The sequence below is a fragment of the Cricetulus griseus genome, chromosome 3 (genome assembly GCF_003668045.3).
Source record: "Cricetulus griseus strain 17A/GY chromosome 3, alternate assembly CriGri-PICRH-1.0, whole genome shotgun sequence".
Classification (NCBI taxonomy): domain Eukaryota; kingdom Metazoa; phylum Chordata; class Mammalia; order Rodentia; family Cricetidae; genus Cricetulus; species Cricetulus griseus.
The window spans coordinates 16,757,581-16,782,791 of NC_048596.1; the positions used below are offsets into that span (position 1 = coordinate 16,757,581).

Sequence of the window (25,211 nt, forward strand, 5' to 3'; positions counted from 1 at the left end):
GGGGACCAAACCCAGGCTGTCAGGCTTACAGTGTTGGGTGGCAAGTGCCATTACCCACTGAGCCATCCTGCTAGCCCTGAAATGTGAGGTCGTTGGGGATATGTTTCTGAGTGCTGTGTTTTGCTGATGTCACTATGTTGTATGCTCTTCTGTGTCTGTAAGCATTGTGGGTGGCTGAGACAGCTGTTGGCTGGCCGGGGTTCACCATCAATGGATGCGTCAGGGAGAAGGAGGCAGGCGCAGGTGGCTTTCCTTCTGACACAGGACAGGAGGATCTTCACAGACCTTCTGTAGGACTTTGCTGGAGGCAGGGCAAAGGTCATAGCAAGAGGATATTTCTGTCTTTCTCATTCCAGGATCACAGAATGCAGAGCTAGGGTTGGGGAGCTAAGGGATGACCAACATTGCCTTTCATAAGGAATCGGAAACTCTGAATAGAGATAACATGTGCCCTTTTACCAGATCTCATCATCTTCAGTCACTATACACTGAAATTATTTTTCTTAACTATGCCTTAACAGTGGTCTGTGCCATCAAGTTCACAGAGTGCACACACAGTAGCCGTATGAGTGCAAGCAGTGCTGGGTGAACAAGCAGCTCCCTCTCACCTGTTCTGATTTGATGTGCTCGGATGCCTGGAAGACATCAGGATAGGAAGGACGTTCGAAGACTCGATCCAAAGCTTCCAGCTGCTGCTGGGTGAAGGTATCGGCTCGAAGGTGCTTCCGTAAACTGTCCACACCACTCTGGGAGTCTCCATTGGGGACAGAGCCCTCGGACACATCTGGGGAACACATAGACACAAACACCAGGCCATCAGAAACGAGGGAGAATGCAGTAGGTAAAGGGTTGTGTACTTGGCTCTGGACCCTGGGACCCTGAGCCCCTGCTAAGGTCCCTTACTTCCAGTCTATAGGCTAGAGGAGCTGGAAGCCTAGGACTAGAGGCTTCCTCAGAGACCTGGCTGAGGAAGCCAGAGTCCTGCAAGAGCTGAGGAGAGGAAAAGAAGGGAGGTCATTGCTGGGTGGGCAAGAAAGACTGGGCAGAGGTGGAGTCAGGGGGTCTCACAAAGCCCAGGGCCTCCAACCATCCCCATCCTGAGTCATCTGGGTGAGGGGCTGGGCTCTCAGACAGGCGTTACTGTGGAGAATTGAACTGGGTGCAGATAAATTTCAGTTCCACGGATTCCAGGGGTTGAAAATCGTCAAATCTCTGAAGCTAAGTATAATACAGAGTCTGGGTAAAGTCATTAACTACTCCCAAGGAGGAGGGCCTCCGAGAGGAAAGCTGAGGTACACTGGCTGGGCTGCAGACAGAGCAAGAGCAAAGAGGAGTCACTGCCGCTTGGACACCCCAGGACAGACTCCAGAGAGCACACAAACTGCCATGACCTGGCCACCATTCTCCCCTGGAGGGCTCTGGCTCAGGTCTCAGGCAGAGCCAGCTCCCTGGACACCTGATTCGTCCATCAGGTTTCCACCAGGAGTCAAGACTTGCTGCATGGAAAAAGGGCTGGGCAGTGAGCACCAGAGGCTGTTTCCGGCCAGAAGGCAGTCTGGTCTCCAAGTGAGGTTCCACCTCGGCTGCTCATTGCCCTGTTTGTCCCTGCCTTCCAGTGTTTGGTCCCTTGGAGCTTTTAGAGCATCCTGAGGACAACCAGCTTCTCCTACAGCCCCTTTGAACCCTCACCTAGCAACTGCCCTGGCCTTCTAGCCCCAGCCGTCCAGTCCTTAGCTTCCCGAAGCCCATGACAAGCTAGGGAGCCTTGGGCCTGGGGCCGGCCTGTGCTTTAGGGCCCAGGGTGTTCCTCTGGGACTGTTATATATATCAGTTTATAGGTGATTATATGATATGATATAATCAATATTGCATTATATACAGTAACATCGTACAGTATCGTTTGGGAGACCATAGAAAGTATTACATATTGATTACCCTCAATCTACAGCCGTCCTCCCTTGCAGGCCTCCCAGATGGGGCAAAAGGCACTGCTTTCCAAAAGGACCTCCCGTCCCCTACCCAACTGTTCAGGAGCAAAGAAAGCATGTGTGTGTGTGGTGAGGGAAGAGGTAGAGAGAGAAAATATGGAGAGCTAGGCAGAGAGACAGAGAGAGAGAGAGAGAGAGAGAGAGAGAGAGAGAGAGACAGAGAGAGAGAGAGAGAGACCTGGTAGTTGTATTTTTTTTGTATGGTTCTGGAACTATGTGTGACCCTGTAGGGGAACTACAATACAATGTATGCTTATTTTCCCCTTTGTGTGAGTGTGTTTCTCTCTCTCTCTCTCTCTCTCTCTCTCTCTCTCTCTCCCTCTCTCTCTCTCTCTCTCTCTCTCTCTGTGTGTGTGTGTGTGTGTGTAATAAACATCTGGGTGAATAAGGGTGTGGATGAGTTTGAATGTTGGTACGAATCTTTATTGGAAGAACCCATGCTCACAAGGAATGTGAGGCCATGTCCCCTTCCTCCTACGAGCACTCCTCTTCCCAGGGTGCACATCTCCCTGCCTCCACTTCCTGTCACTGTCTCCATGTTCTACTGCGCCTAACTGTCTCTGCTTGCAGCCCTCCTGCCTTCTGGGGGAAGCCCTGCTGCTAGGGCTGAGTGAGAGTAGCATCGAGGGACTTGTATTTATTGCTCCTACCGAATGTCTATGAGCATGCCTTCAAATGTGTGTGAGCACACACATGTGGGAAGACACATTTCATGTCTCTGTGTGGATTTGTGTACATGCCTGTGTGTGGCTTGCCTCACCCTGTGACCGAGAGGTAGGTAGGTGTGTGTGTGTGTGTGTGTGTGTGTGTGTGTGTGTGTGTGTGTGAGTGTGTGAGTGTGTGTGTGTGTGTGTGTGTGTGTGTGTGAGCTGAACTAAAGCTTTGTCCTCAGGTCACTGGCTGGAGGAGTCCCTTTGCCTTCATTTATTCAGGGGCCCTTCAGATCTTGACAAATCTGTCACTCTAAATTTGCGAGAGATTATGGTGCTCTCTCCCCAGCCCGCAGAGAGGTGATATATGATATCTGCTGCCCCTATTGATTGCCTGATCTGGTGGCAGAGGCCGGCGAAATGAACTTGAAATGAACACCATGCCTCAACTCATTGTGCGTATAATACACTACTTAATCCCACATTTTTCAGCCGCTATGGAATTCAATTGATCAATCATGTTCCACTGATAGTACTGTTTTAGGGGTTATTGCTGCTCCCCCCACTCACTGACCTTTTATTTATTTATTTTTTTGTTGTTGTTCACACTGGCCCTGGTGGTAAGACAGGTTACAGAGGCAGCAACAGAAATCTGGGGAGGGCTGGAAGGGAAGGAAAAAGGAAGCTTGCTCCTGGAAGAGGAGATGCTGGGAGGTGGAGACAGAAAGAGAAGAAGGAAAGTGGGGGAAGCCAGGAAGGAAGGAAGCACTCATGGCCAGAGCAGGAGGACAAAGCTTGCAGAGAACTCAGGCTGGAGGAGTCACCAAGTGGGAAGAAAGGCCAGGAGGAAGCACCTTCGTCTGGAAAGGCAGGGTTTTGATGAGCAGTGGAGCAGTGTGATGGAGGGACTCAGGTCAGGGGAAGGGTCAGATAAGTGAGCTACGGGGCAGGGAGAAGACAGTGAGTGCACCTATTGGTGGGGAGACAGGGACATTTCCCTGCAATTCAAACACAGCCTGTGCTGTTGCTGGCCTGCTCTGTGAAGGGATGATGCCCTTCCTTTGGGAATGAAGGAAGGTGGGAGGAGCTAAGGCAGAGAGAGGGCAGATAGAAGCAAGGAAAAGACGTGGGAGGGACCAAGGGCCAGGAAGGTACAAAGAGGAGATGCTTCTGCAAGAAGAGAGACAGGGAAAAGGAAGAGACCTTCCACACCAAAAACTGAGAGGCGCTAGATGTGGTGAAGACACTGGAGTCACTGCCGGGTGTCCAGCTTTGGAGAACAGCCTGGAGCGAGGAGGGGGTGAGGTGGGAGCCTAGGAAGAGGAGGGAAGGGAGAGGAGCATAGAAGGAAGACAAAGCATGAGAGAAGAGGCTGGGGAAGTAAAGAAAAGTGGCTGGCAGTGCTAGCCAGCTGGAGTGCCCTCCCAGAAACCATGGAGGGAGCACCCGAGCTTATGGAGAAGCTGCTGCAAGGGCCAGCCAGAGCTTGAAGGGCTGCCTGGGAAAGCTGTGGACACACTGGCAGAGTCAGAATTGAGTCCTGACCTAGCTTCTCAAGTGAGAGGGAAGGAACACTTGAATGTAGTTAGGTAGCATCAATTGCAAAGAAACATCCCCACCCTCAAGAAGCTGGGTTCTGAGCTCCTATGGGCAGGGACCATGCATTTCTGAAACTCTTTGCTAGGCATGGCACATATCAGGTACTCGATGAATGAATGAATGAATGAATGAGATTCTCCCTTGTGGTGTTCAGAATGAGACTCCTGTCAGAAATTTTCTAGACTGGCTAGTCTCACCTGATTGGTCCAGCACAAGTACAGTCTGTCATTTGTCAGGTCAGTCCCACTTCCTGTCAGCCTCTAGCAGTATCTACTCTGATCCCTGAGAAGTCCTTCCTGCCTCAGCATACCACCTACTTACCCACAGTGCCCCTAGCTAACAGAAAACATTGTTCATGAGTAATGCCATCTACCCACAGTGCCCCAAGCTAACAGAAAACACTGTTCCTGGTTCAGGGAGAATTAGCCTTGGAATCAAAGTTGCTCCATGACAGGGATCAGAGTCTACATTTGAAGCCTGGAGTATGGTGCCCATATGGTCTGAACTTTCTGGAACAATCCCTACTTACAGTTTCCCTTTCAACTCTCAGGCCATGCTTTTACAGAGAGGCTGAAAATACTGCTGTTGCTTAAGTCTACCCAGTGCTATGATAGGACCATGTGCTGGCCTAGTAGTCACCACCGATGGGCCAATCCTGCTTTCCCCTGGCCTCTGCCAGACCCCCTAGCACTGCACAAGGATCAGGAGCCCCTTGGACTGGAGATGTGGCTCAGTGGGAGCATTTATACAGCACATTCGAGGTCCTGGATCTAATCCCCAGTATTATAAAGCAAGCAAACAAACAAAATGACGAAAAGCATTCTAAAGCTGTCCATGGTAGTCCATGCCTGGAATCTCAGAATTCAGGAGGCTACAGCACAGATATTGAGTCCCAATCCAGCAGGAACTATCTTGTGAGCCCCCTGTCTCAAAAGAGCTGAAAACTAAAAAGCAACACTGCTTTGGAGTTCATTTAATCCTTCCAATAATGCTGCGAAGTAAACGCTGGGGCTCTTACTTTATGCATAAGGAAACCAAGACAAAGGATATTAAATAGCTTTTTAAAGACTGTGCCCCTAGTAAATGGCAGTCTAGATTTGAGTTGAAGTCTGATATGAGAGCTTGTCACCTAACTGACTTTACTCTGAAGCCTAGGTACTGAACCCAGGAATCTAGCTGAGGGCCACTTGACCCTATTCAGGGTACATCTCCAGTTCTTTGCTGGCACTTTTCCCTGTAGTGAGGCTAAGCCCTGTGTGTGTGTGCTGACTGAGCACAGACTGCACAGATGATTGGGGCACTACACTTACCATGTTACAGTTGTGGAGCCTGGCTAGGTGGCTGGGAGGTAAGAGGCCAGTTCTCCCGGGTCCCATAACTAGGTGGTAGGACTTTTAGGTCAGGGGCCATTCTAGGGGCTCTTTCCACTATAGCCTGCTTATTCCCAGGGAGGAAGGGCTTACTACAAGTCCTTTATGGAACACAGACAGCTATAGATGAATTGATTAAGCCCCTGTTATCTTCTTTGACTCCTTATTTACTGAACACCTAACACAAAGTCTTCACAGATACTGGGTTATTTGGACTTCCAAACAATTCTCCAGCATTGCTAGGAATTAACCCTCTTTTAATGAGTGACTGAAATACAGATTAGAGAAGGGTAAGTGGCTGGTTCTAGGGCATATCTATCAGGGACCCCAGCATGAGGAAGTTCCTCAGCAAACAGTTAAGCTATGGACTGACTGAGGGACAACACTGCCCACCCAGCACCATAGCAGGAAGCCTCTATATAGAGGACAACCATGAATGCAAATGTCATCTTCCCTGGAAATACTGCCCCCAACATGGTCACAGTGGCTTCTTCCTGATCATAAGCAGTTTTATCTTTTTTCTGCCTACACTTTCTGACGTCGTCTAGGCTTTGTGCAATGGCATGTATTACTTCTAGAATCTTTATTTAAAATATCTCAGGACTAGCAGGGGAGCTTAGTGATAGAGTATTATTCAAGGCTCTGGGTTCAGTTTCCACACCCCCCCCCCACATCACACATACACACACACACACACACACACACACACACACACACACACACACACACGCACCACACATACACACTCTCATTCACACACATACACACATACACACATTCACACACATACACACTCACCTACACGCACCACACATACACTCACATACTCACACACTGCACATACACACTCACACATGCACACATACACACATACACACTCAGATACACAAAAAGAAAAGAAAGAAGGGATTTACCCCTCTATCTGGCCACCTCCTGACAGCCTTACCCATCAAAACTGTCACTTCATCTGTTCCTTTACTGCTCTGGAGCAGACCCCACCTCACACCAGACCCTGGGCTAGAACCCTCAACCTTGCCAGTCACAATGGGAATATCCTGTGATGTCTCAGCACCTTGGAGAGTGGGAAGTAACTGAACATCATGACTTGGGCTGTAGACAAAGGGAAATATATCTGCTCTTCCTTGTGTTTAGCTTCACCTGGATTCCAAAAGTGGCCAATGCAAAGGAAAGTAGGTATATGGAGCCATGCACTCACCAAAAGAGAGGTGGGTTATGGGAGCAGGACAGAATTAGCCATTTTGTCAGACAGCACCATGGCTCCTAAAAGTCTACACCCTCAGGGTGAGGTGAGCTGGGGCAGTACACTAAATCCCAGCAAACAAGATTGATTTGAGCTTTTAAAATTATTCATATATGTGTGCATGCACACACATACACACATACACACACACACACTGGTTTTTCAAGATAGGGTTTCTCTGTATAAGAGCCCTGGCTGTTCTGAAACTCATATTGTAAACCAGGCTAGCTTTGAACTCACTGAGGTTGCATGTATCTGCTTCCCATGTACTGGGATTAAAAGTGTGCGTTACCACCGCTCAGCTGATATTTTTATTTTTAATGATGTGTAGGCATTTTTTTTCCTGTGTGAGAGTATGTGTCTGTGAATGCAGGAGACTGTGGAGGCCATAGACATTGGCTCTCCCTCAAGCTAGAGTTACAGGCAGTGCGAGATGCTCAGTTTGGGTGCTGGAACTCAACTCTGGTCCTCTATAAGAACAGTGTATGATCTTAACCAGTGAGCTATCTCTCCAACCTTCAAGATACTTTTTAACATAGAAAAAAAACTATGTAGCCTTAGTATTTAATTTTTTCTTCTAGAGGTGGTGCTCAAACTCAGGGCCTTGAATATGCTAGGCAAGCATTCTGGCATTGAGCTTTAGTTTTCTAAGTCCTAACACAGAGGTGCACTTGTCACGGGGAAACCAACAGCATGCTTTCACCTATACTTACTAAATCTGTTCAACTTTACTAGGTTCTTGTTAATGTCATTGTCGTCATCATTTTTTTCAGATAAAGACCTAAGTCTCAGAGAGCAAGTTGCTTTGTCTAACATCACATAGCTGTTAAGTAGCAAAGCCTGGGTCTGAAGTCAGAAATGTCTGTTTCTTCCTAGTAAGTCAAGTTTGCCTTTTTCTTCTAGCCATTCTCAAGGCGCTGGCCACGCTTTGCCTCTAGCCCTCACAGAGCACCTGAGAAAAAGATCCCATCCATTCAATTTTACAAAGAAGGAAAACAGCTCTGGAAAAGTTCAACATGACCACGAGAACTGGTACAGGAGGGAAGGAGGGTCAAGAGAGTGGAGGAAAAGACAGCAGTGGCTGGGGCAGAAGCATTAAATTTATTCCTCTATGTCCTCTCCTCCACATACTTCCCCCTCAGAAGGGCTCACCCCAGCCTGTCCCCGGTCTCCCCAGCTGCCAGTTGTTGCAGTTTCAAACTCAATTGTTCTCCCCGGTACTGAGGCAAATGGAGTCATTAATTACCTTCTATCTGCTGGGCTGAGTTCAGAATGCGATCAATATCCCCTCTTGTCATTCAGGGCAGCCCGCCTGTGCAGCCCCAGCCCCACCCCCCACAGCAGTGGCACAGCAGGACCTGGACAGGTTTGGGCTGCCATTTGGGGCCTCCTATCTGATGGTGAAACAGGGAATGAGGTTGCTCCCCAGATCTGGGGTGCTTTTTGTACTGGGAGAAGAGCAAGGAATGAAGAGGGCAGACAGACGGAAGAGGGAGGAAGACAAGAGAACAAAGGGTATGGGGGGAGGAGTCTGGGTGGGAAGAAAATGGGAAAATGGACATGGGAAAGATGGGAGGAGAAGATGGGGAGGCCTGGAACAAGAGACAAGGAGGGAGGGAAGAGAGGAGCGAGAGGAGAGAATAGGCGCTACTGTGTGGCAGAGGCTGGACAGGAGACAGGATGTGGCACCCCACTGCTTCCCACCTTAAGATGGACAACCTTGGAGTGTGGTCTGGCCATGAACCCCAAATCAAGCTTGGCAATTGTGAAAAAGCACTTGGAAAGCTGGTGCTGTGGTACTCGTCTTTAATCCCAGCACTCAGGCGGCAAAGGCAGGTGGATCTTTGTAAGTTTGAGCTCAGCATGGTCTATAGAACTAATTCAAGGACACTCAGGGCTACATAGTAAGACCCTGTCTCAAACAAAACAAAACAACAGAAAGTAAGTACTTGGGGATCTGGCCCAAAGCTTTGGGTCTGCACTATGTCAGGTCTGTCCAGCCCACCGGCCCTGGCAAACCCGGCATGCTACCTTTGGTCACTCTCAGCTTCTAAATACTGACTGGGTTCACCGTACAGTGAGAGGCTGGGGCACCTGGTCTAAGGCTTGCTATGTCTACACATCCCTACTTACTTCTGGGAACACAATGTTAGGGACCTTAAAACAAGGCTGGAATAGATGTAACAACCTTAAGCCAAGATTCAACCCTGGAATAGCTGTACCATTCCCCAGGGCTGAATCTTGGCTCTTCTTGTTCATTTTCTGTGTGACCTTGGACAAGTCCCGGGAGCTTTCTAGGCAGAGTTTCCTTAGACACAGATTCAAAGGCTGGGGTCATCCTACAGTGACAATGGTTTATCCTCTCTCAGTGTTCCAACACCATCTACCCAAATCTCCACTTTAGAAATAATAACAACATGGACCCAGAATCTGCTATGATACCAAACATGGGAATTTCACTCTTAGAACAATAGCAATGAATTTATTTAGCACTTGGGTGTAATCAGTGCCTGTGCCAGAATTTTTACTGTAGTGACACATTCAACTTTCATATGAAAACCTTTGTCAGGGAGCGTCTATCATTATACCCATGTCATAGGTAAGGAAATAGAAGTGTGGAAGTTAAGGGACTTTCCCAAGGTCACATAGAGGCAGCTAATGAATGATGACAGAGAAGGCAGAGCCAGAACACAGTGGTGTCCCCTAGAAGCTGAGCTCATAGCCTGGGGAAACTGAGGGCTTTGGGAGACAGGTGACTGCTCCAAACCTACTTACCATAGTAAGTGTCAAAGCCAAAAGTAAACTCTGTAGGCAGCAGTTACACTGCCCTGATTGCTCTCCTCACTGAACTGTCTCGCAAGGCAGAGATCCCCACAGTTCCTCATCTTTGTAAGCCCAGCATAGAGCCTGACCCACGCGTTCTCAGACAGTGGCTGACTCGTTGAATTCCAAAAACAAAGACAGGTGAGCCCTGAACTTGCCTCTCTCCTCCACTATACCTTCCAGAAGAAAAAAAAGCAATGATAGAAATCGCCACTGAGGATTTGTTACCACACTTTCCAGCGGCTAGGTGTGTCCCGAAGACCACTCCTGATTCCTTCTTAGAGGGTTAAAATCAGAACAAAGTGCAGGCTCAGAGGTTAGATAAAGCTTCCGTGTCACAGAGACAGTAACCTGTCCTATTCCTTGGCTCTGGCAGGGAGAAAAATGGATTAAAGGGGAGTGATGGGAATCTGGGAGGAAGGCGACCCTGTCTAAAGCGGGCAAAGAAAGGGGCATTGGGGGAAATCCCACAGGAGAAAAGAACGCACATGAAACTCCATGTCAGGAGAGTCTAAAAGATGTAATCCCACAGAAGACAGATGCTCTGAAAGATGAAATTCTGCCTCCATAAGCTTAAATGGCCAACCTGACTATGTAAAGGGCCTGGGAGAAAGGGAGGGCGGAACGAGAAGGGCACTTAAGGAAATCACTGTTGCCGCACACAGCTAAGCTTTAAAATATGATGAGCCTAGAATTTAAAAGGACATGTACATCGAACAGTGGAAGATTATGCAGCCATTAAAAAAATCATGTTTTCATGGAATATGTAATGACATGTGAAAATGCTACTATATAATGTTAAGTAAAACTAGCAAGACACAAAGCTGTGTGCGTAGCAGCACTCCAACTTTAATTAAGAACTGCATATCTAAAGTTGAACATTCATGGGAAGAAAAGGCTCTAAAATATTCCTAATTTCAACATTGGTCATCACTCAATAATGAGGTTATAGATTATTGTTTTTTTTAAAGAAACTTATTGTCCTGTCCAAATATTTTACAATGAACATGTATTGCACTTACAGTCAGACAAAAGCACCCTGCCTCCATAAAGGGCACAAAACAGATGGAAGGAGGGACCATAACCAAGGAGACAGGTGAAAGTAGCAGATGCTTGCAGGAAGACAAAGACCCAGAAGGAGCTGAGACAATGCAAAAGGGCCTTGCCCTGCTTAGAGGAGGGTCACAAAGGAAGGCATGTTTGGCTCAAACCTTGGGAAGGAGAGGGGAGAGGAGAGGAGAGGAGAGTTGAGGAAAGGAGAAGAGAAGAGAGGGGAGTTGAGGAGAGGAGAGGAGAGTTGAGGAGAGGAAAGGAGGGGAGGAGAGGAGAGGAGAGTGAACTCCTAGTTTGCCTTTGTCTCCATGGGAAAAGGCAACAATGCCCAGTGCGTGTCTGGCTGAGGAGGGTGCAGGCAGTAATCCATGAGCTAACTTTCTCGGGTCACTGTTACACCTCAAGAACCAAGGATCCAAAAACTGCTACTGCTGAGTCCTTGAGTCCAGAAGGTGGGTTTCAGAAGATTTTGCAAAGGACACTGCAACGCCTTCAGTCTCAGGCTTTGGGTATTTATCACACCACTGATTTGCAGGGACTCGAAAAGAAAAGGTGACACCCTGGAACCTGAATGCACTTGCTGAGAGTATGTTCTGACACATTAACTTGGTATTGATGCTTAGACTAAATGCCCCCACCCCGCCGCTGCCACCATGATGGTGTGCCCAACTGCCTTGACTGGAAGATACAACTCTGGTTTGCTGGTATGTTTTAAAACATTCTTCGTAGCCTTTCTGCCGCGATCTCAGCAACAATCACATTCTGCTGTGTGGTGTGTGCACATCTGCAGGTGCATGTCTGTCTCAACTAGACAGTAAGCTTCCTGAAGTCAAGAGCTGTTCTGTCTACCTTTGTAAGTCATCGTGCATCTTCACATAGCAGGCACTCAATCCGTTTAACGTGATGCTTTTTTCTTTAACTGATTTATTAAGAACATAATGTGGAGATGGTAAAAGTTAGGATTTGACAAAGATGCGCCCCTCCCCTTTCTGAGCTGTAGGGACAGGGTGGTTCCAGGGAAGTGGAATCCTTGATGACTGCTGAGTCCAATGGCATCTAAAGCACCTCTTTATTACAACGGGGGAGGGGCTTCACTTTTTTGCTGCATGAATTTCTTTATTTGAAAGGAGAATAACAGCAAACAGAAGAGGGAGGAGAAGAATGAGGCGAGAGAGGAGGAGGAAGATGAAGAATGAGGAGGAGCGGGGAAGAAGAGGGGGGGGAAATCCTAAGACCTCTTGGATAATGATATAGAAGACATCCTTATGACTTTAATCAGGTAGAGTTAAGAGCCTGAACCAACAAGATGAAAATGCAACAGGGATAAATGGGTCACCCTATGTTTAGGTTTAAAAAAAATCAATTACATGAGTCCAGAATGGGTGGACCTGGCTGGGTAGCAATTGATGTGAAAAAGATCTTGAGGTTTTAGTTGACCATGAGCTTAATATGAGCTTGAGACTGACACGGCTGCTAAAAAAATCGAATGTAATCTTAGGCTACGGTATGGGTGTGAGCCTCCAGGTGGGAGGGGGCCGTGGCTCTGCAGTAAGAACTTAGCTTGGGCTGGACTGTCTCTGGGACTCAGTGTTCAAGAATCCAGAGATTGGTGACCAGGACGCTGAGGGGACTCCCTCAAGGGTGGGAACCTAATCATGAAAGATGCTGAAATGCTCCCAGGGTTCAGCCTAGAGTTTGCTGAGAACTTAGGGTGGAATGACAAGGGAATAGGAAGAGGGGAGGGAGAAGGAAGCAGAGACATCAAATGGAGATCCTTTGTCACCATCCACTACTGCACTGGGGAATGTCGTGATCTCTAAATGTTTTACCAGAAACAAAGATTGTGAGGGATAATGTAAATACTCAAACATCCTGGAGCAAGTAAGGTGTAGGGTGGGCTCCTGTCCTACGCCCTTCCCTCTAAACAGAGAAAGGCACAGCTGCAAACAGCAGGCACAGTCCAGCTATGTCCCATGTCCACGCCCAGGCTGTGTGGCCCAGCAAGCAGGAAGGGCAGGCTCTATGGTGGAAGATAGGCAAGACCAATGACCCTCAAGAATCTGGGATTCTCCCAGTCCCTGGCCTCCAGCCACATGGGAGGTGTCTCTGGAGACAGCCAGTCCCGAGGCAAGCCTCATTGCCTGCTTGCTCTTTTTGTCATCTCCCTGCACCCCTCCTGACTGCATAGCCAAGAGGTTCGGATCTTGGGGAGCAGCCACCTGTGTGCCCTGTGTAGCCCTGCCTTTCCAGTATACCTTCAGCCCAGCACAGTGGGCACCAGGACCCACACTGGCACAAAGCTCAAAGAAGAAACCTGTGTTTTCAGTACCCTATCTACTTAGCACAGCAGCTCAGAGACTCGGCTTTGCCATCTTTCTGCGGACAGAGGGATAGTAAGAATGATCATTTAGGCCCTCATGGTTAATAGCCAACCTAGAAAAAGGAGATGGGATAGAGGGAACCCAGAGTCCCAGAAACTTGTACTAGAATAGCTACTTTGTCCATTTTAAGTAAACTGGCTTCCTCTTCTGCTCCAGAAAAGTCTGCAGGTTACCCACTGATGAGGCAGAGCGAGCCCCCAAATGTATGCCTGTATGAAGAAGTCAGAGATGCTCAGTAAATAGAGATGGCAGAGAGGAAGAGGAAGGCCGAGGCAATAGGATGGGCACATGCAATGGTAAGAGAGCAGACAAACCCACCAGAGGAAGGAGCCCTAGGGGTGAGCCCTGTTGGCTTACTCTCAGAGCCAGTGGGCAGGAGGGGCTCATGGAGTGGGGAGTTCCTGTTTGAACCCCAGCTCTACCTTCTACCCCAGGGGCTGGGGCCTTCTGCCTGGTACAACCTTCAGTGGTCTCCAATTGGGCCAGAACCAGTCCGAAACCTCTCTGAAGCTAAGCAGGAAGGGGGCTTTGTTAGCTCTAAGGACACAAGCAAGGCGAAAAATTACATAGCAGGCCGCCCTAAGTATGCTTGTTTAGAGAAACTGCTTGCATTTATGAAGTCTTTGGTGCGGAAAGCAGGGTTGCAAATGACTGCATCAGAGCGACAGTAAAGGCCATTAATTTCCTGTTATGTTTTCCTGTGTTGGGGGCTTTATTAATTTAATTTTACACTGTCGAACAACAGCGAGAGCTGACACTGCCACACCGCCACGGTTGGGGTTTTCTTTTTGTGTGTGCAGCAAGGCTTTGCCTGACATGCAAATCAAGGCTATTATCAGAACCAATAAAGATGTGTGGAGGGAAGAGGGGAGGGCTGAGTGGGGAGGGCAGAGGAGAGAGCAGGGCACAGCAAGGGCCAAGGCCATCCCTGGACAGTTTGTGCCTCACTCTGTGCCTGGCATCTCCCGGATGCTCTGGGGTCCCTGCACACCCTTCCCCTCTCTCCTACCTTCCATCCCCTCTCCCTTCTGTGCTTTTGTGGGCTCTACCTGTCAGTCTCCTCTGTCCTAGCTCCTGGCAGAACTTGAATACAGTCAAGTGGGGGAGGCCAGGTAGGGGGCGGTTTGTGTGTGGGGTGGGGTGGGGGTAAGCTGATATCTCATTGGCAGGTCAGAGTCAAGGCACTCTCCCCTTTCAGCCACATTCTCCCCCAGAGTCCCTTTTCTCAAAAGTTATGGTTCCTGGTTAAACTCAGTAGGACATATATACATAACACATACAGAGAGAGAGAGAGAGAGAGAGAGAGAGAGAGATAAAGAGTGAGAGAGAGAGGGAAGGGAGGGGAGGGAGGGAGGAGGGAGGGGGGAGGGAGGGAGGCAGGAACAGGTTAGGACAAAGGGATTAGAAGAAAGGAGGGGATAAGAAAATATTAAGGGGTGAATATAATAAAAATATACATTTTTATTATGTAAATTATAAAAACATGAGATGTCATAATGAAATCCATTATTATCTGTAACTAATATTTGCTAATAAAACAAAACCTATTATTATAAAAGTAATAAACCAAGTTATGGGTTCTGGCCCCCTCACATATTCCTAGCACGCATTGAGCACGAGCAAGCCCTGTGCTGTGTGCAGAAAGGTCTGGAAGGGCTGATACTCTAACTTCATTATAAGTCCCTCTGAGATCTCCCATGGCCTCACCCTGTCAGTCATTTACTTCCTTAGAATTCTCAGAGAAAAGGCAAAGGTCTCAAATAATCTTTCCCTAAGAGACCAGCTGTCTTCAGTAGCTACAGCGAGCTCAAGTGGACATCGCTCAGCACCAGAAGAAGTTGTTTCAAGGAGACCTAGTGTTACCACATTCTGGTCCCTTCCATGGCCACGTCCTCATTCCCACTGCCCAAGACCACACACACTGTCCCTTACTGGCTTCCACAAACTGGCTGCCCCACGTGGCCCATAATATCTTTGGTTCAGTTTACCATACAGCCATGCCACACAGTGCCCATACCGCCAAGTGTCTGGGCTGCTCGCATTGCCCAAAGGGATGGAGATGGCGCGTGGGCATGGAGAGGGGAGGAAAGAGGGGCTCCTGGAGCCTCTCCTCCCAAGCACCACACCACCTGCATCCCTCTGTCCTGGCTTCTCAAACTTTCTCAGCCGTGTGTGTGCGTGTGTGTGTGTGTGTGTGTGTGTGTGTATGTGTGTGTGTGTCCAGGCACAGTGTCCATGCATTTCTCCCTCTGTCACTGGCTCATGCACTCTCCTGCCCACACTTTTGTCTCCTGGAAACACTTGGCAAGCTTGGGGAAGCTGTTGAACAGAATCCAGCTCTCCTGAGGAGGAAAGTATAAACTTCATAAACGGCATTTACTTTAATGCAGGTTCCTAGGGCTGTTTTCCTCTGGATTCTCTTTCCTCCTCCACCCTCTCTGTCTCCATCACCTTCTCTGCCCCTGTTTGCACCCTGACATATGCATGCATGGGTACACACACACATACACACACACACACACTCACATACACATACAGACACACATACACACACTCACATACACATGCACTCACATACACATACAGACACACATACACACACTCACATACACATGCACTCACATACACATACACACACAGACACACACACTCACACACATGCATACATAAACACACATACATACACACACACTCACACACACATACACACATGCACACACACACAGACATACACACATACACATACACTCACACACATGCATACATAGACACACATACAGACACACACATGCATACATAGACACACATACAGACACACACTCACACACATGCACACAGACACACAAACACACACCTATACACACCTCCCCCCCACACACACACTGTGTGTACACGTGCTATAGCTAGTCCTGAGAAGATGAAAGCTGGGGTTGAACAGAAGGGAAAAGGTATGAGTTCCACTGGTCCTTTCATGGGAGAAGGCCAGAGCTGGGGGTCCTCCACAAGCCCCAGGGGATGCCCAAGCCCTGTCACCAGTGGAGATGAGCACAAAGGATGCTTTGAAACTGGCTGCCTCAGGGAGGGAGGGGACACTGACATTTCATAAGGATGGCCAAGTGAGGAGCCACCTGGAAGCCAGGCCACAGGGCTGCTAGCAAGTGAGGGAAAGCCTGTGGCCTGCAGCAGGTTTGTGAGGCCTCTTGTGTGGTGCTGTCAAGGTCAGCAGGTTTGGGTTCATTGAAGGGTCAGGATGGTTTGAATTACTGGCTCTGCTGCAAGTAGGCTCTGAGGCTCATGACTGACTCCCAGCTCCTGCGCTAGGCCCCACCCTCTCCCAGACTGTCTGGCTTTTCCACCCCTGTGGGCCAGAAAATGAGGTCCCAGACAGCCCCCAAGGCCACCATGGTTCCGAGGAAGACAGGACGGGGAAGGGTCGCTCCCTGGTCTCAATAGTCTAGGATGTCGCAGGCATCTGAGTCTCTCAACCCTTCATTTCCTTCATAGCCATCCTGAGGGGTTCCATGCCAGCTGTCTGTCTTTCCCCATTGCCCAAGCGTCTGCAAAGATGGGGGCACCCAGGAAGGTGAGCAGCAGGACTCAGGGAAAGCCCTGAGCCTGGCTCTTCCTGCCCATGAGAAGGGAGGAGCTGTACTGGGGGTTGGGGGAGTGGTGGGGAGAACAACAGAGCTGAAGCAATGGATTTCTTGCTTGATGCCCTGGCTGGGGGAGGGTACGGGGGGGTGGGTGGGTAGAGGAGAAGCCAAACCAACCTCCAGGGGAAGATGAGGGATAAAGGACACACACTGATATGATGGGTGCTTGTGTGAGGGTGACAATACAGGAAAGCCATGGAGGGCCTGTTTGCATTTGCAGAGAATGTGTGACCTACATGCAGTGTTCAGGAGCAAAGAGACACAAATAATCCTCTCTGCAGCAAGTTAGCACCCTCTTTCCCGGGGTAGCCAACCTCTCTGTTCTTTCTGTCAATGCATAGAAAATGCATCCTGTCATAGCAAACCTCAGAATACTTCAAGCAACTCACTCCTGAGTCACAACAGCACGAACTAGCTGGGAAAAAAGAAACAACAATTTGGCTTTCATCTCTAGTGTAAGTGTACAGATTTCTGCACCTGTCCGTCCCACACAGCGTGGTTAAACCTGCTGCCCCCTCACAGAACAGCACAAGTTACTTCTACACAGGACCCACAGCAAAGGCTTAATAAAACATCCACACAACCTGCATTTGCTTCTGAAGAGCCACAGGCCCATGGCCAACGCTAGAGTTCAGCTAAAATATGTGATCTAACTGAGATAGGAAAGAACCTGCCAAAGGTACAGCCAGTCTCATTTCCTTGGTTACCAAGAAGGTATAATCAGAACTATGAATGACTGTTCATAAGTTGGTTTCTTTCTTTGGAGTCTTAGTGACCTTTGAACTTAACTCTTTCTTGAACTGGGTAGTAGCCAAATTCTGAGTCTTTGCTGGAGATGAACATAAATTGAGTGTTATCAATGCAATGGAACCCTAGCACTTCTCTAGACGGGGCTCCCACGATGGTGCTCTGTTTTCTGGACTGCCAACGGGCCTGACACACTGAGGCAGAGTCTTCAACATATGCCATAGTAGTATTCAGCCATAAAAACCCAGTGTGACCCACAAGGAGCCTTAGTTCTTCCTTATGCCAGGGTTTTCTTTCCCTGACTTCAGTTATCTTCCATCTAAAAATGTTAAGTGGTTGGGGCCGGAGAGATGGCTCAGCAGTTAAGAATTCTGACCACTTTTCCAGAGGACCTGGGTTCAATTCCCAGCACCCACATGGCGGCTCACAACTGTCTGTAAGTCCAGTTCCAGTGGAGCCAACACCATGGCAAAGCACCAATGCGCATAACATAAATAAATAAACAAATAAATAAATAATATTAAGTGGGAATTTTCAGAAATAACAATTCATAGGTTTTCAATTGTGTATCTTTCTGGGTAAGATACTAGAGCTGTCTGCTCAGTCCTGCCTTATGGACGATTCATGCTTGTGCTCAGTGTATCCATGCCATACCAGTTGGTCACTTAGTGACTGTCTCCATTATCAGATTAAATTTCACAGTAACAAACTATCACTATAATTATTCTACTTTATTATTGTTGATTGTCTCTTACTGTGCCTAATCTATACATTAAACTTTTGTATGTATGCACTGGGAGAAATGAAGCCTGTGTAGACAGAACTGGGCATCCAGGGCTCTCCATGATTTCAAGTGTCTGCCAGGGGTCTTGGAGAGACTTCCTTATGAGTAAGAGAAGACTACGATATTTTCAAGTAATGAGTCCCATAGCACATTCCTCTCTCCCTAGCTTATTCTAACTGTACTCTTTCCCAGACCTGCGTGTGTGTGTGTGTGTGTGTGTGTGTGTGTGTGTGTGTGTGTGTGTATGTGTGTGTGTGTGTGTTGTGTGAGTGCACACATGTGCATATATGTGTGTGTGTAAGGATTAGGTAGGCACAATTGTACCCAGGTGCTTGACTTAGGTTAAAGAATCAGTCCAATCTCATATTGTTGACCCAACATTGCAACCTTATGGTGTCTTCTGACCGAGTCCTCCCCCAACACTTCTCCCAGCTCCTTCAAGCTCTATCCTGTCCCATTGAAACAGCTTGTAGTCAGCAAAACTTCCTGTGTCCTTCACTTGCAGGACAAGCTCAAGACCAAAGGCCACTGAGTGAGTCAGACTCAGTTTACAGTCTCTACCTCTAAATGCCAGCCCATACCCTTCTCAGGTCACAGAAAGCCTACCTATCCAGCTGTGCTCACCCCTAAGCTGCGGCCATAGCAAGCTGTACCCAGAGATCCAAGGCCAAGACGGCTTCTCCTCTTCCCCAGGATCCCCCTAGCCTGTCTTGTCTAACACTGGTTCTCTTCCCAGCGTTCCTCCAAAGGACAGCTGGGAAGAGCTTGGTGACCAGGGCTTGCCTGGTTTCCATTAATGAGATACACGAGTGTAAGCCAGCCATGGAGGCAGCCTACAAAAGGAGGCGATCACGGCGGCCAGGAGCCGAGCTGCTCAGGTAATTGGTTTATCTATCTGGAAGCAGGGGGAGCAATCTCAGCACAGACAGACTAGCAGTAAAGTCTCTTCCTTAAGGCTATTTCCTTTGTCTTTTCAATTGCTTGCACATCCATGTGAGAGAGGGAGAGAGTGTTAAAGAGAGAGGGAGAGGGAGAGATGTTAATTTGTGAATTAATGGCTTTTCTCAGCGGAATTGTAAATTCAAATGTCACCTCACACGGTGACACCACCGCTGGTCTGCTGAAGAAGCAATGATAAGATCCCCCCCTCCCTCAGTGCCCCTCCCTCCCCAAAGATAGCTGTGGAGTGGAACATGCTACTTTTAATTTGCAATAACAACACAACAGAGGTATGCAGTAATGACTGCCTTTTCCACCCTCCTCCCAGCTTCCTGCCCCCCAGTCCAGGTGGCTCCCCCATTTCCTCTCTCCCCACCCCCTTCTGAAGTACCTCACCTCACCCCACTGCCCCTACCCACCCCAGCCAGTGGCTGATCACATGGGGGGTGCCTTTGGAATTGACGATGCTGCAACCCTCTCTTCTCCTTCAATAATCAGGGAATTAATGACCCTGAAGTTAGAGTGAGGCTGATACCGAGGCCCTGCCCAGCGCTGGGAAAAAGCCTTCATTGTTTTCAAGCAGGAGGCGGGCAGCAGTGAGGGAGATTCATGGATGGAGATTGAATATGCAATTTTCTTTCACCTTGCCAAGAGCTGCCCCTGGGCTGTGCCTGGCCTAAATTTTTCCTTTTACCATCTCTGCCTTATCCGGCCCTCCCACCTCCCTTCCATTCTTTCCAGAAAATTACCTTCAAAATTGATTTCCACTTTTACAAACAAATATAATGGGAACACAGGAAAAAACTTGGGCCGTGATGAATTAGGGCTGTCAGGTGCTTCCAGGTCTCCTTTGCTTTTGTTTTACTACCCGATCTACTCTTTGTTTTTCCAAGGGCTGGAAAAGCTGCCCCCATCCACTGAGCGGCTGACCCTCTGGGCCACCAGGCCTCAGCCCCAAACCTCTGTGGTGGGCCATGGTGGAAGGGATCCAGGCCCAGAGACTGTTAGCTTTCTAGGGCTCCCAGTGAAAGCCTGTGCCTCTGCCTTCGGTTGGCTGTCTGCCCATAGGACCCATTTCTCTAGCCACACCCCCAAGCTGTCCCCCTTGACCCCCACGCCGCCGCCGCATTCCCTCTGGCCCTCATACCTCTCAGAGTCCAGACCAGATGCAAACCTCCACCTCCTCTAATGTGGACAGGATCAGTGTATACCTCAACTAGAGTAAATAAGAGACAGACAGACACTGAGAGATCCCGAAGGACAGACAGGTGGATGGGGGCCAGATCCCCAAACTGGGAGACCAGGCTCCTCTTCAAAGAGACACAAAAGTTCCGAGCTGCAAATCACACGCAGCCTGAGTGAGAAGGACCAGTTCTCTACCTGAGTCTCCCTAGTCTTGGGGCCCAGCCGCTCTCAGGGGTGGGCTTAGGACAGCCCGCTGATTTGCCAACATTGATACCAATGGGTTCTTGGGGCTAAACAATATGCAGGACCATGAACACTTAACATGCCTAGGCCTGGCTTAGGATGCTCCTGGTTACCGGTGCCAGCATGTACATAGCCATACAGTACTTTCTCCAAGCATGTGCATTACCTAGAAAACTGCACGCCTTCTCAACATGTGACATTCCACATCCCTTTCCTCCCAAAGATCTCAGAGTGACATCACACACACACTACACTTGCATAAACCATAGAAATATTATGTATGGTTCGGGAAACAATCACATGTTCTCCAAGGTAAATAAACGAACTTGCATGTAGGAGCAGAAACGCACACAGGAAGACACAGAGAGCAATAGCTCCATTTAGAAAAGGGAGGGACTTTTATATCACATGCGTAGAAAACTCTGGTGGAAGCTAAAAAATGACAAATGGCCCACTGGATAACCACAGAGCAACAAGTGGACAGGTAGAGGTAGACAAAGTGTCTGAACCATGCAGGTGAGACCAACTGCCTCATTCTTTCTAGATTAGCTTAGCCCAGAGTTCCCAGAGCCCGCTAGGGTTAGGAGTCTAGGCCCAAATAGACTTCTTTGTCTCACAATTTCATTTCCTTCTGGTGAAGTCTGTACCTGTCAGTTAGACTGCTTCTTGCCTAGGTGAGCCGTCTTCCAGGGTGGAGCTACCTCAATACTCTAGAGCAGCGGTTCTCAGCCCAGCCTTGCTAATGCTGTGTGACTCTTTAATACCGGTCCTCACACGGTGGTGACCCCCAACCGTAACATTATTTTCATTGCTACTTCAAAACTGTAATTTTGCTACTCTTATGAACCATAATGTAAAAAATGTCTGTGTTTTCTGATGGTCTTAGATGACCCCATGAACGGGTCATTTGGCCCCCGAAGAGGTCATGATCCCACAGGTTGACAACCACTGTTCCAGATACCTGATGTTTTAGAAACCTCTCTGTAAGAAGAAAGGGTTGAGCCTGGTGGTGGTGGTGGAGGTCTTTAATCCCAGAACTGGGAGGCAGAGGCAGGCAGATCTCTGAGTTGGAGGCCAGCCTGGTCTACAGAGTGAGTTCCAGTCCAGCCAGAACTACACAGAGAAACCCTGTCTTGAAAAACAAACAAACAAACAAAAGAAGTAAGGGTTGTACCACCCCATTTGACAGAGGATCTGGGGTAGTGAAATGACTTCCTCAAGGTCACATAGATGTACTAGCAGCTCTAGGGTTCCAATCCAGCAGTGTTCACAGTTAAGCCAGGGCTGCGTGGAGCTTTGGGCCTGGCAGGCCTCATTCACGCCCCTGATAAGGAGTTTTGAAACCTTCCCTTGTCTCAATCTAGGGCCCCTAAACAGGAGCTGGTCACTTCCATAGTTCAGTTCCCTTGTGTGCTCCAAGCACAGCCAGAGCACTGCTCTTGGCAACTTCTAGGAGGACACTAACTAAGGAAATAATCTGCCTCTTCTGGCATCAGCATCACCCAGCATCACCCAAAGCAGTGATGGGACTCGGGGGCCATTTGCAGTTGTGAAGCCTGTCCTGTCCGCAAATGCAGCTTGGCACCGCCCACTGCACAATTCATTGTACACCTAATTAATGGAATACAAAATCACGGCTCCCTACAAGCTCACACACACCAATGGCTGATACCAACACTTATCTGCAGCCTCTCACTGTATGACTTCATTTGGACTTTTGGACAAGTTATAAAACTCCTCTGTGCTTCATCACCACTGCCGGGGGACAGCAATGCACCGGGCTGTGGCTGAAAGCAGTGGAGGGAAGGCAAAAGACATGGGTTTTCTGCGGTTCTTTTGTTTTCTTTCCAGGTTGGAGATCGAACCTAGGACCTTATGCCTGCCACTTAGCCACACCCCCTCAGCCTGGCTTTAGTTTCTCGGTCTGATTATAGATAGGCTGATATTCTGTTTTCCGACCACAAGAGCCAAGGTGTGTAACATTCAGGGAATTAGTTTCTGAGATTCCCAGAGAAGCAAGCTCTGATATACCTGCCCTTGACTGTGGGTTGGAAGTGACAGTTTCAGCACGGCGTGGATGAGGATTTCTCCTCCATGGACTGATGCAGGGCCTGTGTCCCAGGTACTTCATGCATACTTTCTTTCTCTCTCTCTCTGGTCTTTCTGCCTAGGGTCCTAGATCCCTAGTAGGGTCCAAGCTGTTTGAGTGCCACATTTCTCCAGAGAAAACCTGAGATTTTGCATATTCCCACAGGTCAGGGTTTGGGAAGGAATCTGAATCAGCTCCCACCCAAACCCTGAGTCAAAGCCGATTGGCCCTTGATGAATGTCCCCGTGATTGCCACTGATACCAATGATGCTGCCCACATTCCAAGGGTCAATACAAGCAGCATTCTGGTTATCACCAGGATGACACCAGTAACTATGCTGAGCAGGCCTTCATTAATACCAGTCACGGCCCACCCTTGCTAATGCCCCCCACAGTGACATGGTTAGAGCCAAAGAATGGGGCCACATTGTGAGGTGGAAGCCAGAGTTGCTTGCTGGAGGGCAGAGGGACACCTAGCTTGCTTCAAGATAAGACGCTTCTAGGGAGATGTCACTACACCTGAGGTCAAAGGAGGGTCAATGTAATTGATACATTTAGGACTCTCAGAGGGAAATGCACTTGGCCCTCTAGTCCCTCCCGGGTCCCTGGACATACATTCATACACTGTACTCCCTCAGATCAGTTTCCATTTTACCCCAAGTCCTGGCCCAAGAGTTGAAGGACACACCTGGGTGTTTGTACAGCCTGTGCCCGAGGCTCCTCCTGCGACTGCGACGACAAGGGGCTGGCCTGCCAGCTGCTTTGCTACCTTGGCCTGACTGCAGAGTTGGGCTACATCATCTTGACACATAATTATCTCCCCATTCTTAATCATCCTAGCTGCTCCCTAATGCAAACTGGGCCCTGCAGCTTGGAGGCCTCGAGTGGGGGAGGGGGCGTCCTCCAGCTCTCCTCTCCCTCTTGTCCCTTCCCACCTGGGTCCCATGGATCAAGACTGAGATGGTGGTCAGGGAAAGCTGGCCTCCCTCCCAGGCCCAGCTTCCAGGGAAAGGACAGCTCCATCTGGCCTGGGGTTGGAGAGAGAGAGAGAGAGAGAGAGAGAGAGAGAGAGAGAGAGAGAGAGAGAAAAGGAGGTAGAGACAGGGCAAGGAAACCCTCACAAAAATGTCAGGGTCCCTGATGCTTCTTATAACCTGATTAGGCCTAGCAGATGAGTGTCTGAGGCTCTCGCTGAGTGTTGGTGCCGCTTCCTGCACCGACAGTCTCCTGGAGGGCCCAGACCAATCCTGCTCCTGTGTCTTCCTGCCCAGACACATTTAGGGCTACTCCTGCCTTCAGGGGGGGAAAAGCCAGTTCTCTTACACAGCTCAGTCTTGGTCACTTCTGGTGATTCTGTCTACTTGGGCTTGCTTCTCAGTGCTCCCCTTTTGCCCCCTCAGCTCATCCTTGCTAAAGCCAGCCTGCCATTGCTGTTCATAGGCTTGATGCATCAGACAGAACTTCAGGCTAACATTACCCTTAACACCCCCTTGGCCATCCCCCAGGGCCCTCCTCAAGGAACAGCCCTTCCTAGCAGTGAGCCCCCTCCCTCCCTCCTTCCCCAGACAGAGGCCTGGCCAGATCTCCACCACACCATATCTGATGGTCTTTCTACTCTCTGGACACAATGTTTTACATATGTGTTAGAGTATAAGCTTCCTAAGGACAAGAATCATATCTTGTTTGGCTCAGGGACCTTCTGTACCAAGCTATTCTCATAGCTGACAGGTGGGGGTTGGGGGGAGGAGTCACTGAATTGAACTGACAGGAAACAATGAATGTGAGCAAGAGGAGAGCATTCTGTTCCCAACCTTGTTGGCCGGCCCAGACTGGGTAGCCCCAGCATCCCTTCACCACCCATGAAAGCCCAGGCAACAGAAGGCACACAAAGCCCGCCCCCTCAAACCAATGAGGGGGAGCACAGAAGGGTTCCTGTGACCTTCCGGTCCCTCTGGACACCTCATACTCTAAACAAGGCAGGTGGTTAAAGAGAAACCCTTAGGGTTTGAGGCAGACTCTACCAAGGCACTCAGGGTGCCAGGGAGCTTGGCTAAGGCCTGGATGTCAGAAGCCCCAGGGAGAACTGGGGCTTAGGGCCTCTCCCTTAGCCTCCCCCTGCCCATCAGGGGCTGCCGCCAAGACAACCACAATGAAATTTAGTGAGTGGCAAAGGCCGTGGCAGCCAAATGGGTTTGGATATTTTGGAAGAAAGAGAAATCGAGCCAGACAAGCTGTTTCTCTGGGAAACGAGGCCATTAGGGCTTCTGGAAGGAGGCCAGCACCAGGTCATCACTGTCTTGCCAGGCCTAGGTCTCTCCTGCACTGTGTCCCTTCTGCTGGAGGCCAGGGCTCTTCTGCTGTCTTCCCTCTGTCTGGGTCTGGAGAATCCAGACTGCAGCTTAAGGAATGACATCTTTGTCCCTGTCTCTGTTCTTTACCCCCTCAA

General features: G+C 49.1%; 1 protein-coding gene across 9 annotated transcripts in view; it reads right to left on the reverse strand.

The window, feature by feature from the left end:
- Nucleotides 1-25,211, reverse strand: part of Pax2 (paired box 2) — a 78,935-nt gene that overhangs the window by 19,571 nt on the left and 34,153 nt on the right. For 6 of the 9 annotated variants that reach the window (XM_035441812.1, XM_035441811.1, XM_027407217.2 and 3 more), the window contains exon 6: nucleotides 609-784. In XM_035441812.1, coding sequence (XP_035297703.1) covers nucleotides 609-784 — 176 coding nt within the window. Of the gene's footprint in view, nucleotides 1-608; nucleotides 785-20,395; nucleotides 20,465-25,211 lie in introns of all 9 variants that reach the window. The other 3 variants (XM_027407221.2, XM_027407215.2, XM_027407214.2) reach the window with 1 other exon arrangement.